This window comes from Spermophilus citellus (assembly GCF_964194105.1).
Source record: "Spermophilus citellus genome assembly, chromosome: 11".
NCBI lineage: Eukaryota > Metazoa > Chordata > Mammalia > Rodentia > Sciuridae > Spermophilus > Spermophilus citellus.
In genome coordinates this window covers 97,802,899-97,821,249 of record NC_138192.1, presented here as the reverse complement: position 1 = coordinate 97,821,249, position 18,351 = coordinate 97,802,899, and the positions used below count along the sequence as shown (strand labels likewise).

The following is an 18,351-nucleotide window of genomic DNA, read 5'->3' as shown; positions in this document are numbered from 1 at the left end:
GCTTCAAAACATTCTCGGCAAAACATTACAGGAAGAGGAAATGGAAAATAACAATGAAAACCAACAGTGGGAGGTAGGACAGTAAAGGGGGGAAAAATAATCAAAGAGGAAAACAAACCATGTTTAGTAACATAAATAAACAAATATGGCTGGAAGAACAACCCATATCTCAATAATAACCCTAAATGTTAATGGCTTAAACTCACCAATTAAGAGACACAGGCTAGTAGAATGGATCACAAAACAAGACCCAACAATATGCTGCCTACAGGAGACGCATTTGATAGGAAAAGACTTACATAGACTGAAGGTGAAAGGTTGGGAAAAATCATATCACTCATATGGACTTCAGAAACAAGTAGGAGTGTCCATACTCATATCAAATAAAATAGATTTCAAGCCAAAGTTAATCAAAAGGGATAAAGAGGGACACTACATACTGCTCAAGGGAACCATACACCAACAAGACATAACAATCATAAATATATATGCCCCCAAAAATGGTGCAGCTATGTTCATCAAGCAAACTCTTCTCAAATTCAAGAGTCTAATAGACCACCATACAATAATCATGGGAGACTTCAACACACCTCTCTCACCACTGGACAGATCTTCCAAACAAAAGTTGAATAAGGAAACTATAGAACTCAATAACACAATTAATAACCTAGACTTAATGGACATATGTAGAATATACCACCCAACATCAAGCAGTTACACTTTTTTTCTCAGCAGCACATGGATCCTTCTCAAAAATAGATCATATATTATGTCACAGGGCAACTCTTAGATAATATAAAGGAGTAGAGATAATACCATGCATCTTATCTGATCATAATGGAATGAAACTGAAAATCAACGATAAAAGAAGGAAGGAAAAATCATGCATCACTTGGAGAATGAACAACAGGTTACTGAATGATCAATGGGTTATAGAAGACATCAAGGACGAAATTAAAAAACTCTTAGAGATAAATGAAAACACAGACACAACATATCGGAATCCATGGGACACATTGAAAGCAGTTCTAAGAGGAAAATTCATTGCTTGGAGTTCATTCCTTAAAAAAAGAAAAAACCAACAAATAAATGATCTCATACTTCACCTCAAAATCCTAGAAAAAGAAGAGCAAAACAACAGCAAAAGAAGTAGAAGGCAAGAAATAATTAAAATCAGAGCTGAAATTAATGAAATCGAAACAAAAGAAACAATTGAAAAAATTGACAAAATTAAAAGTTGGTTCTTTGAAAAAATAAATACAATCGACAGACCCTTAGCCATGCTAACAAAGAGAAGGAGTGAGAACTCAAATTACTAGCATACGGGATGAAAAAGGCAATATCACAACAGACACTTCAGAAATACAGAAGATAATCAGAAATTATTTTGAATCCTTATACTCCAATAAAATAGAAGATAGTGAAGTCATCGATAAATTTCTTAAGTCATATGATCTGCCCAGATTGAGTCAGGAGGATATAGACAACCTAAACAGACCAATATTAATTTAGGAAATAGAAAAAACCATCAAAAGACTACCAACTAACAAAAGCCCAGGACCGGATGGGTATACAGCAGAGTTTTACAAAACCTTTAAAGAGGAACTAATACCAATACTTTTCAAGCTATTTCAGGAAATAGAAAAAGAGGGAGAACTTCCAAATTCATTCTATGAGGCCAACATCACCCTGATTCCGAAACCAGACAAAGACACTTCAAAGAAAGAAAACTACAGACCAATATCTCTAATGAACCTAGATGCAAAAATCCTCAATAAAATTCTGGCGAATCAGATTCAAAAACATATCAAAAAAATTGTGCACCATGATCAAGTAGGATTCATTCCTGGGATGCAAGGCTGGTTCAATATACGGAAATCAATAAATGTTATTCACCACATCAATAGACTTAAAAATAAGAACCATATGATCATCCGATAGATGCGGAAAAAGCATTCGACAAAGTACAGCATCCCTTTATGTTCAAAACTCTAGAAAAACTAGGGATAACAGGAACATACCTCAACATTGTAAAAGCAATCTATGCTATGCCTCAGGCTAGCATCATTCTAAATGCAGAAAAATTGAAGGCATTCCCTCTAAAATCTGGAACAAGACAGGGATGCCCTCTCTCACCACTTCTGTTCAATATAGTTCTCGAAACACTGGCCAGAGCAATTAGACAGATGATAGAAATTAAAGGCATAAAAATAGGAAAAGAAGAACTTAAATTATCAATATTTGCAGATGACATGATTCTATACCTAGCAGACCCAAAAGGGTCTACAAAGAAACTATTAGAGCTAATAAATGAATTCAGCAAAGTGGCAGGATATAAAATCAACACGCATAAATCAAAGGCATTCCTGTATATCAGCGACAAATCCTCTGAAATGGAAATGAGGACAACCACTCCATTCACAATATCCTTAAAAAAAATAAAATACTTGGGAATCAACCTAACAAAAGAGGTGAAAGACTTATACAATGAAAACTACAGAACCCTAAAGAGAGAAATTGAAGAAGATCTTAGAAGATGGAAAAATATACCCTGTTCATGGATAGGCAGAACTAACATCATCAAAATGGCGATATTACCAAAAGTTCTCTATACGTTTAATGCAATGCCAATCAAAATCCCAACGGCATTTCTTGTAGAAATACAGAAAGCAATCATGAAATTTATATGGAAAAATAAAAGACCCAGAATAGCAAAAACAATGCTAAGCAGGAAGTGTGAATCAGGCGGTATAGCGATACCAGACTTCAAACTATACTACAGAGCAATAGTAACAAAAACAGCATGGTACTGGTACCAAAACAGGCGGGTGGACCAATGGTAGAGAATAGAGGACACAGAAACCAATCCACAAAATTACAACTATCTTATATTTGATAAAGGGGCTAAAAGCATGCAATGGAGGAAGGATAGCATCTTCAACAAATGGTGTTGGGAAAACTGGAAATCCATATGCAACAAAATGAAACTGAATCCCTTTCTCTCGCCATGCACAAAAGTTAACTCAAAATGGATCAAGGAGCTTGATATCAAATCAGAAACACGGCGTTTGATACAAGAAAAAGTTGGCTACGATCTACATACTGTGGGGTCGGGCTCCAAATTCCTCAATAGGACACCCATAGCACAAGAGTTAATAACTAGAATCAACAAATGGGACTTACTCAAACTAAAAAGTTTTTTCTCAGCAAAAGAAACAATAAGAGAGGTAAATAGGGAGCCTACATCCAGGGAACAAATCTTTACTCCTCACACTTCAGATAGAGCCCTAATATCCAGAGTATACAAAGAACTCAAAAAATTAGACAATAAGATAACAAATAACCCAATCAACAAATGGGCCAAGGACCTGAACAGACACTTCTCAGAGGAGGACATACAATCAATCAATAAGTACATGAAAAAATGCTCACCATCGCTAGCAGTCAGAGAAATGCAAATCAAAACCACCCTAAGATACCATCTCACTCCAGTAAGATTGGCAGCCATTATGAAGTCAAACAACAACAAGTGCTGGCGAGGATGTGGGGAAAAGGGTACACTTGTTCATTGTTGGTGGGACTGCAAATTGGTGCAGCCAATTTGGAAAGCAGTATGGAGATTTCTTGGAAAGCTGAGAATGGAACCACCATTTGACCCAGCTATTCCCCTTCTTGGTCTATTCCCTAAAGACCTAAAAAGAGCATGCTACAGGGACACTGCCACATCGATGTTCATAGCAGCACAATTCACAATAGCAAGACTGTGGAACCAACCTAGATGCCCTTCAATAGATGAATGGATAAAAAAATGTGGCATTTATACACAATGGAGTATTACTCTGCATTAAAAAATGACAAAATCATAGAATTTGGAGGGAAATGGATGGCATTAGAGCAGATTATGCTAAGTGAAGCTAGCCAATCCCTAAAAAACAAATGCCAAATGTCTTCTTTGATATAAGGAGAGTAACTAAGAACAGAGTAGGGAAGAAGAGCATGAGAAGAAGATTAACATTAAACAGGGATGAGAGGTGGGAGGGAAAGGGAGAGAGAAGGGAAATTGCATGGAAATGGAAGGAGACCCTCAGGGGTATACAAAATTACATACAAGAGGAAGTGAGAGGAAAGGGGAAAATAATACAAGGGGGAGAAATGAATTACAGTAGAGGGGATAGAGAGAGAAGAGGGGAGGGGAGAGGAGGGGAGGGGGGATAGTAGAGGATAGGAAAGGCAGCAGAATACAACAGACACTAGTATGGCAATATGTAAATCAATGGAAGTGTAACTGATGTGATTCTGCAATCTGTATACGGGGTAAAAATGGGAGTTCATAACCCACTTGAATCAAAGTGTGAAATATGATATATCAAGAACTATGTAATGTTTTGAACAACCAACAATAAAATAAAAAATAGGTATTGTAATACCAACTATATTAATTTTATCTTAATGAGAGAAACTCAGGTGTTTTTTTTTAAAGAAATTATACCAACACATTCAATACTGTCTGTGTAAGCACACAGATTTCTTAGACTGTTGATAATTCAACTTTAAAGTCAACAACTTCTTCAGTACTAGGAGAAAAACAATTCAGTTCTTTTGTGAGTACCTAATTCTAAATTATGAAATATTTAAAACCCCTGAAAAAAATGAAGACTAAATTAATGGCATAAAGTAACATTTTATATTTTTTCTTAACTGATTTTAAAATAAAAACTAAAAATGTTTTTAATTACATGAAAAATTATGTTTTTAATCATACATTGAAGGAAAAAGGATTATCAGTTTTCATACTTAACACATTTTAAATAACAGTACAGAGAAATGGTGACAGTAGCTCTATCACAGAATAATAACTCTATCTTGCATATATTTTCTAATTAATATTCAAATAGTCATCTCTCACTTCTTTTATAAATATCTATTTCATTGACTATACCACAGTGATTCCCTGTTACTAAGCAGTGAAGCAAAATTCATCATAAAACAGATCTAGTTCATTTTTTTTTTCATTACCTTTTTTCACCATAGTTCAACATAATTAAGTCATCCCTCAAAGAACTGGTCTGTTCTTCTACTATTCTCATCCTTTGCTGAAGGACTGTGAATGTTTCAGAAGCTGTAGAGTTGATGTGGGTTGGAGAGAGGATTGGCCTACTTATTGTAGTTTCCATATGCTCCTACGATTAAAGTCACAATGTTAGTGTGGCAGATTCTATTATTTTTCAAAATTGTATACATCCCTCCTATCAGAATATTAATCACTGTCCTGTTGAACTCAGGTGTAACCATGTATTCTGCTTTGATTAAATGTGGGTAGAAGCTTTAAGAACCAGCTGTTGTTCATCATCTCTTTTCCAACATTCCAAATAGAGCCTGTTCCATATACCAGGGTCATGTTCCACTACATAAGTGGAGTATAACCTGGATAGCAGAAGGAAAAGCTTTTAAACCCCTAGGGCTGGTTCTGCTGCCAAAAACTGTGCTGGAGTTGAAGCCATTGATTGTGTTGGGTAGGGTGAAAAGGTGGGGGCAGGGGGATAACAAGGAAAAGACACCAAATGAGTTTCTCTCCATTTTATTTTCTGTCTCCTACTGTTCCAATACTGCTGACCTAGAAATAAACCAGACTACAGTGGGGAGAAAAAGTAGGGAAAACAGGTTAGGGGGGCTTGTGAGACACAGTTGGCTCCTCTGTCCTCTTTCCTAAGGCAGTTGAAAAGTTTACCTGCTCAGCATACCCCCTAAAGGTGGCACACCCATGCGATACATCCTGCCTGGCTTTAGACAGAAGTTTGTAAAAGGGCTTTGGGGATTCTTTAGTTTTTCTGGTTAAAAAAAAAAAGGCCAGAAACAATGGCACCTGACCCTTCCTTTTCCTCCTATGATGCCCAGAGCTCTCCTTCAGATCTTCATGCAGTGCCTCACACTTAAATATAAACAAAGAGCCAGGGATCACCAGTATCTGAAAAACAAGGAAAAAGCCAGGGCGGCTCAGCTTAACCTGATATTTTTGGCAAAATCATTAATCTCCAAACTCTGCTCATGTGAGGATAAATAAAAATATTTTTTATTTTAGTCACTTCTAAAACATGGTAGTCTCAGGCAACAGTTGGTGGGAAAACAAATAAAAGGAAGTGGTCAAGAACAGTGTGGGGTGAAAAAGGACAATTTCTGTGAAACTTGTTAGGCCCAGGTAGCTGGTTCTTATATAAAGAACTGCCCATATTCAGAAGCCAAACATATAATACAAATATAGCAGAAGTCTACCTTTAGAAAAAGATATAGGAAATGGAATAGAAATTTTCTCCATATAGGATGCAGATTTTCACCTCAAATTTTTTAATGTAATAGTTGAAATGTCTAGTTTTGTTGATATTTCCTTAAGAAAGGTACTTATGATCTGCATAAAATACTTACATTTATTTATAATGAGAGTACACACATTTAGCCTTAAAAATAAAACAGAAAACAATTCAAATTCAGCTGTTTCATTTGCTTAAAAAAGAGTGTTTACATGCTGGGGTAGGAATTTGGCACCCATCTAACCCTGTTCCAAACTAGAGCTTCTCAGGCTTCCAGAGAAGAAAACTACTCTAGAACAAAAAGGAAGAACCAACTTGACCCCCAGCCTCTGTGGGAAAGGTGGTTTAATTATAGGCCTGTAATTTCAGCAACTGGGGAGGCTAAGGCAGGAGGATCACAAGTTCAAGGCCAGCCTCAGTAACTCAGCAAGACCCTCAACAGCTCAGCAAGACCCAGTCTCAAAATAAAAAATAAAGGGTTGGGGATAAAGCTCAGTTGTGAAGTACCACTGGATTTAGTTCCCGGTATAAAAAAAAGGGGGGGGGGCGGAATTCAGCCTAAGAAAGGCGAGATCAAGATGACTGGAAATTGACTGGCGGTAGGCAGGAGGGAAAGCTTTTAAATGAAATAACACTGGGTTGTCCTTGAAATAGTCTCTTAGTCATTGAGGATCTTCTTCAGGTAGTAAGGAAACTGCTGACTCAAGTAAACAAGTCAATCTAGCTTTCGGGAGATTTATTAAAACAGGGCTCACAGTTAGTTGAAAACCCTTTCTCTCTCATCCCACTTGCCTCACCCCACCAAGAACAAAAAAAAAAAAAAAAAAAAAAAAAAAACAGTGTCAAGCAAGGTCAGGAGAGCCCTTGGAAGAAAGACAGGGAACAGTGATTGCTGATAGCTAAAGAAGGACAGCCTTGAGAGTCATTAGGGAGAGTTCCTGAGTATCTGGGAAGCTGTCAAAAGAAGTGCAAAATAAGGACTTGGTATCCAATACACTCATTTGTTGAGTCAGATTTAAAAATCACAGAGATTTGCATTTTCACTGCAGTTACTTATCTGGTAAGTCTAAAGGAGGAGCACCACAACAAACACAATCCATTGGCCACTTAATAGATCCTTATAACTGAGTCTAAGAAGTACAGTCTTACAATAAATATTTTAATTATTAATATTCCAGCAACAAAAAAATAGAATTAACAAATTTGTGCTTTGCCCATTTTGAAAGGAGTAAATATTGAATGTGGCCTTAAACCTAAGTCCTGATGCTTGGCAGTAATAATAAAAATACAAAGATACAAATTTTTATTAAAAAAATTCATTCACATGAATGAATATTATCAAATGAATCTAGTTCTGTTTCAGTGTTTAGGGAGAGTATTTCCAAAGAGCTTCTAGGCAGTTAACTTCATGGAAAGTATGCCATGAGAAAGACAAATGTCATAGAAATACATTAGTAAAAGCCAGATGACTTTGAAAAGGAAACACTTGTTTCTGTGCATACAAAACCTACACCTAGCAACTGCTATAACCATGTGCTGTTGGTTCCAAAATAACAATAAGTACTCAATATTGTTTATCACAACCACTAGAAAATAGTTCAATGATATTATCTTCATTCACTCATACTTCTATCAACTATTTCCTGAATGCTTAACATGAACCAGACACTGTTTAAGTACTGGGGAATTCAGCAAGTGAACAAAACAGACAGAACTCTGCCCTTGTGGAGTTTATATTCTAATTGGACAAGATAGACTCGAAGTAAAATAGTTGTTTGTAGGTGATAAAATACTATAGAGAAAAATAAAGAGAACGGGATAGAGGTTGCAGTCCAGATTTCAATTTTAAAGAGTGGTCAAAGAAAGTCCCTCACTGAGATATCTGAGCAAACACCTGTAAAGAAGGTCAGGCAAGAGCTGTATGAATATCTTGAGGACAGAAAGTCCAGAAAGAGCAAATACTAAGTACGAAAACTCTGTATTAGAATATCTGATGAATCCATAAATGGTAAGGATATAGTTTTGATCACAGACAAATGAATGAAGGAGAGAATAGTGAGAGATGAGGTCAAAGGGATAATAATAGGAAATCACACAGGGCCTTGAACACCCTTGTAAAGGTTTGGCTTTCGCTCAGCAACTCAGAACCCTAAGATGATTTAGAGCTAAGGATTGTTGTGACCTAATTTACCTTTTAACTCAATCCCCCTGGCTCTTCCACCCACTAAGCGTAGTAAATGGCAAGGGCAAAAAATAGGAGATGTTTCCACCTAGAACCCAGGTGATAACAGCGGAACAGTAAGAAGTGGTCAGACTCCACACATTTTAAAGATTGGTTTTGGTGTTGGAAGTAAACAGCCAAATTTACTGCAAGGTTTTTGGCCTGAGTAATGGGAAGGATGGTATTACCATTGAGACAACAGAAACCTATTAAGAATCCATTTGGGGGTTGGTATTGTGGCTCAGTGGTAGAGCACTTGCCTAGGGTGTGTGAGGCACTGGATTCAATCTTCAGCACCACATAAAAATACATAAAGGTATTGTGCTCATCTATAACTAAAAAAAAAAATTTTAAAAAAAGAACTCATTTTGATCAAGTTTGGTGGGGCACACCTGTGATTTCAGTGACTTGGGAGGTTGAGGCAGGAAGATTCCAAGTTTGAGGGTTTACTTAGTAGATCCTAAGCAACTTAGCAAGGCCCTGTCTCAAAAATTGCTGGGATATGGCTCAGTAGTAAAACACCCCTGGGTTCAATCCCCTGTACCAAAAAAAGAAAAAGAAAAAAAAAAAAGAAAGAAAGAAAGAAAAAAAGCCATTTTGGGTGAAGACAGAGAGTTGGCTTGGAATTTTTTAAATTAAAAACAGGTAAGATGCCCAGTGCATGATTGAATGTCTGGATCTGGAGTTCAGGGGGGAGGTGTGGCCTGAAGACATAAATTTTTAAGTTAATTCTGCATGGTGCATAAAATCATAAGACTGGATAAGAAACAAAGTATTAAAGGACCTGAGCACTCAGAGATAAAACCAGGTACATGATGTACATGTCCAAAACAGATTAATGTGAACATCTCTAAAGCCAGGTTAGATTCTTTATCATTTTTCTGTCTTTAGGGTCTAACACAGTCCTGGGATATTACAGGTAGCAAACAGGAGGGCAATTCAATACAAACATAACGAATGTCTATTATATCCTAGCAGGATATTCTTTTTGCATGACTAGGAATTCAACCCAGGGCCTCCCGCATGCCTCTGCCACTGAGATACACCCTCAGCCCTTAAATATTTTTTGAGACAAGTTTTCGTTAAGTTGTGGAGGTTGCCCTCAAACTTGGAATCCTCCTGCCTTCTGAGTCGCTGGGATTACAGGCATGCACCAGCGCCCCAGGCCTGACACCTACCTATAGTCTAGTAAGTAGGCCGGGGAGAATAACCAGTGGGGGGAAAAAAAACAATCAAACATTAACATTGAAATGGCCTTCCCGGGAACCTATAACCTCCAACCTAACGCATAAAAAAAGATGGAACTGGGCTTAGCTAGGGGCTTTGGTGGCTAGCCTCCTGCCTCCGCTGGAGCCAGGGCAATGCAAATTTAGCTCTTAAAGGACGTTCACAGTCATCGAATGCAGAAATGCCTGAAATCCGGGGAGCGGGGCGGGACTCCGCCTGTGGGGAAAAGGGCGTCAGGGAAAGGTGATGGTGGCCTTGTCCGGGCCGTCAGTTTCTCCCTCTGGGGCCCGGCAGCCTCACCCCGGAGTCCATCTGCCCGCTGATGGCGGTGTCCTGCTGCAAGCAGGCCGGTTTCCATGGGACTAACACTGAACTTCAAACCAACCCGCTCGCTGGCGGGGTAGCTCCCGTACGCAAGCGCAGGTGCAGCAGGGCATGCTGGGAAGTGCAGTTCTCAAGGCCCAGCAGGGCCCTCCTCCCGGGGCGGGACCCAGGCCGGAATCCCGCGACGCGTGGGGAAACGTGCAGCCTCGTAGCCCGGATGACGACAGGCTCCATTGTGTTCGCGGGCGGGGCTCGCCGGGATATGTAGTTTCCGCTCTCTCCCAGCGGACTTTGCCGGGGGGAATCGGCTGTGTTACACTAATTTCGGCAATACTCGCCCTGCAGCAGACCCGAGTCCGAGATTAGAAAATGCTTTTAGTTGTAGGAGGACTAACGTTATCAAGTAAATTCTGAACGATAGAAAAATAATAGATTTTTGTTTACGAGCATTTTAAAAAATGGTTAAAAAACCCCCCAAATTTCTTGTTAAAGGAAAATAATAATTCCCTCTTCGTCGTTCGTGATGGTGAGATGGAGAGTAAACCACAGACTGTTCTCTTGTCTTTTCATTTCTTTGGCCCAAGTTATTTCTTGCCTTGACAGGTAAGTGAATAGGTATTTCTAAATCCGCGCGTAAGTAGTTTAAAACGAGAAAGCAATGATAAGACTGCAGACTTTTCTGAGTTTTGCTTTTTTAAAAGCATGTATTTGCGTTCAAAGAAGAGCCTTTTATGATGAAAAGTCAGCACGGCTTTGCATACCACCGCCAGGACAATTATAAGCTCTTCTCGCATCTCCCTGAGAAAACAACTGAAAATCCCCTGGACCGTCTAATAAATTCAGTCAGATCCGAAATGAGTCCTCGTTTAGTTAGCAGGTGTCTGACTGAATTCATCTGGCTATTCTGATTCTTCTGAGAGCCAAGCCCCATGAGCTGGAGAGACTAACCGAGGAGCCTCAGCTGACATAATCATCTTACTGAGTCCATCCAGCGATAGAAAAATGAGCACCGCGTATGTAATTCAGATGAAGGGACCAAATAAAGCTTTCAGTATGGAAAGTAGAAATGTATTTCAAAACGTCAATGCAAAAACAGTTTTTTTTTTTTTCAGAATGTATGATTCCTCTTGCAATGACCTCTGATATATCTTTGGAACTAGGAGATGAGGGACACGTGTGTGCACTTACATAGATAAAACTCAGGCTTCTTTGTGATGAGGATTTCACCTTCTCCTCAGATCTCCATATTAAGCAGCAGACAGCCAGAATGATTAAATATCATGTTTTTCATTTCTTTTTCCCTATCACCATCTGGCAAACCATATAAAATCTTAAGTGAAATGATTACAAGTTTGAAAGAAGAATCTGAAGTCTTCAATAAATTAATTCATTCACCAGAGAATCCATCTCTGGATACTTGAGAATTCATTATATACAAAGTCTGATTTTATGTGGGTTGCAGTGGCACACGCCTGTAATCCCAGTTACTCAGGAGATTGAAACAAGAGGATTGCAAGTTGGAGGCTAGCCTGGTCAATTTAGGGAGACCCTGTCTCAAACTTAAAAAAAAAAAAAAAGTTAAGCGTTCCTGTGACTCACTTAGTGGTAGAGTACCCCTAGGTTTAATCCTAAGTACCATACATCACACAAAAGTCTGATTTTATTTCTTTTAAATGACCAGACATATTGACTTCCCCTACACATACTACCATTTCCCTCTTGATTTCAATTGATAGTTTTCAAACATGTTCTCCTCCTTCCTAAAAGATTATTTCACTCATAAAAACCCTAGAGATTTCATAAGGACCACATCTTCTTTCACTAAATTACTACAATTGCCTCCTAACTGGTTTTCCTTTCACCCTTTCCAATGCATCCTTTGTATAACTACTAGAATGGTCTTTTAAAAATTATAAATCTGATTATCTTAGCCCTTGCTTATCATTTAATAGTTTCCCTCATTGAACTAATAGTTTTCCATTGAATAAGATGAAGACCAAACTGCTAATAGCTGTGGACTAATTCACCAGCCTCCTCTATATCTACTCCCAGGGGAACCCTAAACTCAAGCCTACTTAGCTAGCATAGTATGTCTTTGAGCTTGCAGGAACTGTTCACTCTGCCAGCCTTGCCCTTCCTGGTGTTAGTCAGTGAACTCAAGAGAAACTCAGTCTCTTCTGTGAAGTCATTCTCTTCCCTCCCTAAGTACTTTGTAATAGTATATCTTATATTTCCTTCAGTAGACTGTAAACTATTTTAGGACAGAAATTTTGTTATTTTTGTTTTCAATACCAAGTACAGTGCCTGGAACATAGTTGGATATGGTGATACACACCTATAATCCCAACTACTTTTGAGAGGCTGAGGGCAGGAGGATCCCAAGTTGGAGGCCCACCTGGACAATTTAGCAAGACCCTGTTTTAAAAGTTAAAAAGGCTGAAAGCACCCCTGAGTTTAATCCTCAGGACTGTAAAAAAAAAAAAAAAAAAAAAAAAAAAAAAAACTAAGAAAATTCTCCTGTTATCTACTCCCTACATAATCTTTTTGTAGGGCAGAAAAACACATCTGCCTTCTTGTAGAGCTGCCATTGATTTGACATTGCAGTGATACAAATAGCAGCAAAGTTACCTGCATCCACTTCCTCTTGGAGTTGTAAATGTGGTCTGTGGACAATGAAATGCAAGCATTAAAAAAAAAATCAAAGTCTTCATATTTCATTGGTACAATGGGAGAATAAGAATGGCAAATTCAGGACTGGAGATGTAGCTCAGGAGTGGAACATGAGGCAGGCCCTGGGTTCAATCCCAGCATTGCAAAATAAATAAATAAATAAATAAAGTTTACCAACTAGTTCCTGCTTATGTGGATGATTCGAATCTTTTGGTAAAATATTGGTTCTAGGATTTGAGGGGTTGGGGATTTAGGTCAGTGGCAGAGGAAACAAGAAACAAGGATTTGGAGAATTTTCTTAGTTATCTACTCCCCATCACAGTGCTGGGATCAAACCAACATGACAAGATTCTATTTCCTCCTGTTATCTGTTCTACTCTGACAACAGCAGTGGGGCACGAGGGAAATTTCAGTATGTAACTAGTAGATGAGAAATATATTAACTCCACACAATGGAATATCATATGTGTATAGAAGAAAATAAGGAAATATAGCTGATAGTATGAAGATGTTTAGTATATCATTCTTAAGATTTTCTGTATACCTAAGATTATTTTATCATTAAAAGTTGGAAGAGAAAAATCCCTGTATTTGCATGGAAAGTTCTACAAGATATATTTAAGTTGAAAAAGCAACATATTATACAACAAGTAGGATAAGAATTTTGTATTTGCACAAATAAGCACTGGGAAAATTCACAGGGAAACAAAAGTATCTTTTATTACCTGTGTAGGTAGGGTAACCACATGATTTTTCATCCAAACCAAGATAGTTTTTATAAACTTTCTATTATGAGATAATTTTAGATTAACATAAGAGTTGTATAAACAGCACAAGATTCCTGTATACCCTCTCCACAGCTTCCAGCGATGTTAGCATCTTAATATAATCAAGGTACAATTATCAAAACTCAGAATCTAAACAAACTTTTGGGTTTCTCCTATGTGTCCACTAATGTTCTAATATTATTCTCGGGTATGATCCAGGATTCTACATCGTGTTTACTTGTTTTGTACTCTTCTTCAGTCATTTTTTGTCTTTTATACCCTTGGAATTTTTGAAGAGGTCTGATCAGTTATTTTGTAAGTTGTCCCTCAACTTTGGTTCATCATGATTTTTCATGATTAGATTGAAGTTATTCATTTGTGAAAGAATACCACAGGAGTAAGGTTGTATCCTTCTCAGAGCATAATATTCCAAGAATCCTTGGTTTCTTTTTATTAAAGAATTGTATTTAGAAGCAAAAAATCTTAATGCTAGGGTATCACTGCTTCTAGTTCCTCTCAGGAGATAGAGATAGGAAATACATATATACACAACCCTAGAATATGCATAAACATCTGTGTTGATTTCTGTATCTCTGTGTGTGTAGATACATAATATTTACACATATCCATGTAAATGTGTTTATACAATTAAACAAAGCCTGAGTTCATATTGATACTCCTACTCAAATCCAGCACCATAGAGTTTATTCTAATCTTTGTCCTTAATTTTAACTAACTTCTTTCTCTAACTGTAAGACACCTGGTTCTCATTATCTAGGATATATTTACTAGTTTGTTTAAACTGAAATACTTATAAAGTAGTCTTGAAAATTTCTAATCAATACATCAAGCCATCAATAATACCCTGTAACATGCATTTAATTTAAATTTTAAAAATTGCTATGAGAAATGGATTTGTAACTAGAGCATATTGCTTGAGTACAGTTCTTTTTGTTCTTACCCTTACAGTATCCAGTCAAAACAGTTTTCCAGAGTTGCTTAGGTCAGCCCCTTTTTTCACCACCAGCTTCAGTGTGGCTATTTGATTTATTTGTAATATGGTCAGATTCACTTGGCCCCATCCATATTCTATCTTATATTCTACCCACATTCTGGTTTATTTTATTTAATTTACATATAGGAAAATTCAACTTCTATGGTATACAGTGCTATGGGTTTTGACAAATCTATAGTCTTACAGCTAGCTACCTTCACAACTGCATACAGAACAGTATCGTTGCTTCCAAAACTCCATCATATTTCTCTTTAGAGTGGACCTCTTCCCCTACCTCCCAATCTGTGGTAATCACTAATACGTTTTCCATACCTAATATTTTTTTAATATCATATTAATGAAGTTTGAACCTGGCTTATTTCATTTGTTAAGATGCATTTAAGATTTGTTCATGTTGTTGCATGAGTCAAAAGCTTATTTTTGTTATAGAGTAACATTCAACTATATGTATATACCACAGTTTGTTTAGTCATTCATTAGTTGAAAAATATCTGGGTTGTTTCCAGTTTGGGACAATTGTGAATAAAGCTGCTATAAAAAAAAATCTACTTACAGGTTTTTGTATGAAAATAAGTATTTCATTTCTTTTGGCCAAATACCTAGGAGTGAGTTTGCTTGATTATATGTAGTATGTGTTTAACTTTGTAAGAAACTATGAAACTGCTTTTGAAAGTGGCTGTACCATCTTGTATATCTATCAACAATGTGTATTAGTACCAGTTGCTCCTTATTTTTATCCCCATTTGATATTTTCAGGTTTTATTTTTCCATCATTTGAATAGGTGGGTGATGATATCTTGTGGTTGAATATACATCTCTCCAGTGGCTAAGATGTTTGACATATTTTCATATGCTTTTTTACATGTGTGTGTATTTTCTTTAACACAGAGTACCTTTTCATACCTTTCAAGCATTTTTAAAATTGGATGATTTGTTTTCTTCCGGAAGATGAGTCTATTTCTAGACCCTTTTGTCAGGTCCATTGATTTATATGTATACCTCTCCATCAGTGCTAGACTGTCTCTGGTAACTATAGCAATTCTTGTATAGTCAGGAAATATAGTATCCATGGGAAATTGGTTCCAGAACCCCCCACAGGTACCAAAATCTGGTGATTCCCAAATCCCTTATATATAAAATGGTGTAATGTTTGCATGTAACCTGCCTAAAACCCCTGCCTAATATACTTTATTTAAATCATCTCTAGATAGCTTATAATACCTAATGCAATGTAAATGCTATATAAATAGTTAATGTATTGTGTTGTGTTCAGAATAATGACAAGATAAAAGTCTGTGCATGATCAGAGGCAAGTTTTTTCCTTAATATTTTCCACCCCTGGCTCATTGAATCCACAGATGTGGAACTCATGGATACAGAGGGCTGCCTGTATAGTTTTCTGATCTTTTTCTTTTTCACATTTGGTTAGGATATACTAATTTCTTTGCCTTTCCCCAGAAATTTTAGAATCAACTTACTTATACCTATAAAAACTCTTCTAGAATCTTGATTGGGATTACATGAATCTATTCTTCTATTGAATGAGAATTCTTTAAAATTATTTTATTAACTGAGGAACCATCATAACTATATCTTGTCAGATGCTTTAAAAACAAAATTAAAACCCAAATTTTCGGGGCCAGGATTGTGGTTCGGTGGTAGAGTGCTTGCCTAGCATATGTGAGGCACTGGGTTTGATCCTAGCACCACATTAAAATAATAATAATAATAATAATAATAATAATAATAATAATAATAATAATAAATAAAATACTGTGTCCATATACAACTTTAAAAAACCCAAACCATCAAGAAAACCAGTATTTCTGGCTTCCTTGCATACACAGTTATATGACTAGAGAGAAAGGGTAGTCCCTGAAAGATCAAGTTCAACATGATGGGAAGTTGCTTCAGAGAGGATCAAAACAGAAAGGTGGAGCACTCTGTCTGGAAAGTCACCCATGATCACTGTATACCTCAGGCTGGGAAAGGCAAGTTCTACAGTACCAGAGCAGGCTCCTCTGGGAAGCATATTTCTGTAGTCCTGGGTTGTTCAGTGAGTTGAGTGCAGAACTGTTTGGCGCTGCATCACCATCTCTGAAAAGAAGCCTATTTCCACACAGAAATCTTTGGGGGATATTATTCTGCCTACTGCAGGGGTCTTCCCAGATCTTGTCTCTTGCCATACTACCAGACCTGCAAACATTTGGTAATGTAGCCCTATTCTGTGGGTAGTAGTTTTTAAATAGGCTCACAAATTCTGATATGCTTTTGATACTCTTTCCTTCAAGAGGAATCTAGTTTCTCTCCCCTTGAGTGTGAGCTAGATATAGTAACTAATGAATAGAAAGAACATGGTGGAAATGATGTGAGTTACTTCTAAGATTAAGTCATAAGACAGAGTGGGTTCTACCTTGCTCTCTCCAGGACATTCATTCTGGATGAAACCAGCTGCCATGTTGTGAGGATACCCAAGCAGTCCTATGGAGAAGCTCACACAGCAAGGAATTGAACCTTCCTGCCAAGAGCTATTTGAGTGTGCCATGTTAGAAGTGAACCTTCCCGCACCAGTCAGTCCTCGAGAGCACTGCCTCCCTGACTGGCGTCTTGACACAACTTCATGAGAAGATCCTGAGCCTGAACCACTCAGTTAAACTTCTCCCAGATTCCAGTAGAAACCATAAAACAGTAAATTCTTGTTTTAAGATGCTAAGTTTTGAGGTAATTTGTTGCACAGTAATAGATAATACATATGTGGATTTTCTGTTCATTTTTTCACTTAAAAAGACTTTAAAAATCAAGACATAAAGTATATGGTTACACATACACATGTAGAGCTTGATGGAAAAATAATATATATATATCACTGAAATTGTTCTAGAATGTTTCCAGGACCTCTTCCCCATCTGTGCTTGATTCCCACACAGGTTACCACTTTTTTTGTTTTTAATTTGTTCTAATTAGCTATACATGACAGTATAATGCATTTTGATGCATTATGCATAAATGGAGTATAACTTCTAATTATTCTGGTTGAACATGGTATAGAATCTCACTGGTCATGTAATTATATATGTACATAGGATAACTAAGTCTTCTTCAGCTGGTTGCAGTGATGCATGCCTATAATCCCAGTGGCTCAGGAGGCTGAGGTAGGAGGATCCAGAGTCAAGTCAGCCTCAGCAAAAGCAAGGTTTTAAGCAACTCAGTGAGATCCTGTCTCTAAAATACAAAATAGGGCTGAGCATGTGGCTTAGTGTCCAAGTGCCCCTGAGTTCAATACCCAGTACCCCCTTCCAAATAATGTCTGATTCATTCTACTATCTTTCCTATCCCCAAACCCCCCTCCCTTCACTCACCTCTGTCTAATACAAAGCATCTCTATTTTTCTCTAGCCACCCCCGCTCCATTGTGAATTATTCTCTGCATATCAGAAAAAAAAAAACGATTCTGCCTTTGGTTTTTTGAGATTGGCCTATTTAACTTAGCATGATATTCTCCAGCTCCATCCGTTTACTGGCAAATACCATAATTTCATTCTTCTTTAGGCTGAGTAATAGTCCATTGTGTATATATACCACATTTTCTTTTTTTTAAGAGAGAGAATTTTTTAATATTTATTTATTTATTTTAGTTTTTGGTGGACAGATCTTTATTTTATTTTTTACGTGGTGCTGAGGATGGAATCCTGCGCCCCACGCATGCCAGGCGAGTGTGTTACCACTTGAGCCACATCCCCAGCCCCCCACATTTTCTTTATCTATTCATCTGTTAAAGGGCATCTAGGTTGGTTCTATGGTTTAGCTATTGTGAATTGAATTG

At 37.4% G+C, this 18,351-nt stretch overlaps 1 protein-coding gene across 3 annotated transcripts in view; it reads right to left on the bottom strand.

Annotated features, from left to right (window-relative positions):
- CCDC150 (coiled-coil domain containing 150) overlaps positions 1 to 10,065 on the bottom strand; it is a gene marked incomplete at both ends in the record, with an annotated part of 125,870 nt that extends 115,805 nt beyond the window's left edge. For 2 of the 3 annotated variants that reach the window (XM_081262370.1, XM_081262372.1), the window contains one exon: positions 5,017 to 5,174. In XM_081262370.1, coding sequence (XP_081118496.1) covers positions 5,017 to 5,174 — 158 coding nt within the window. Of the gene's footprint in view, positions 1 to 5,016; positions 5,181 to 10,053 lie in introns of those variants that run through there. The other variant, XM_081262371.1, reaches the window with a different exon arrangement.
- Positions 10,066 to 18,351: the final 8,286 nt, after the last annotated feature.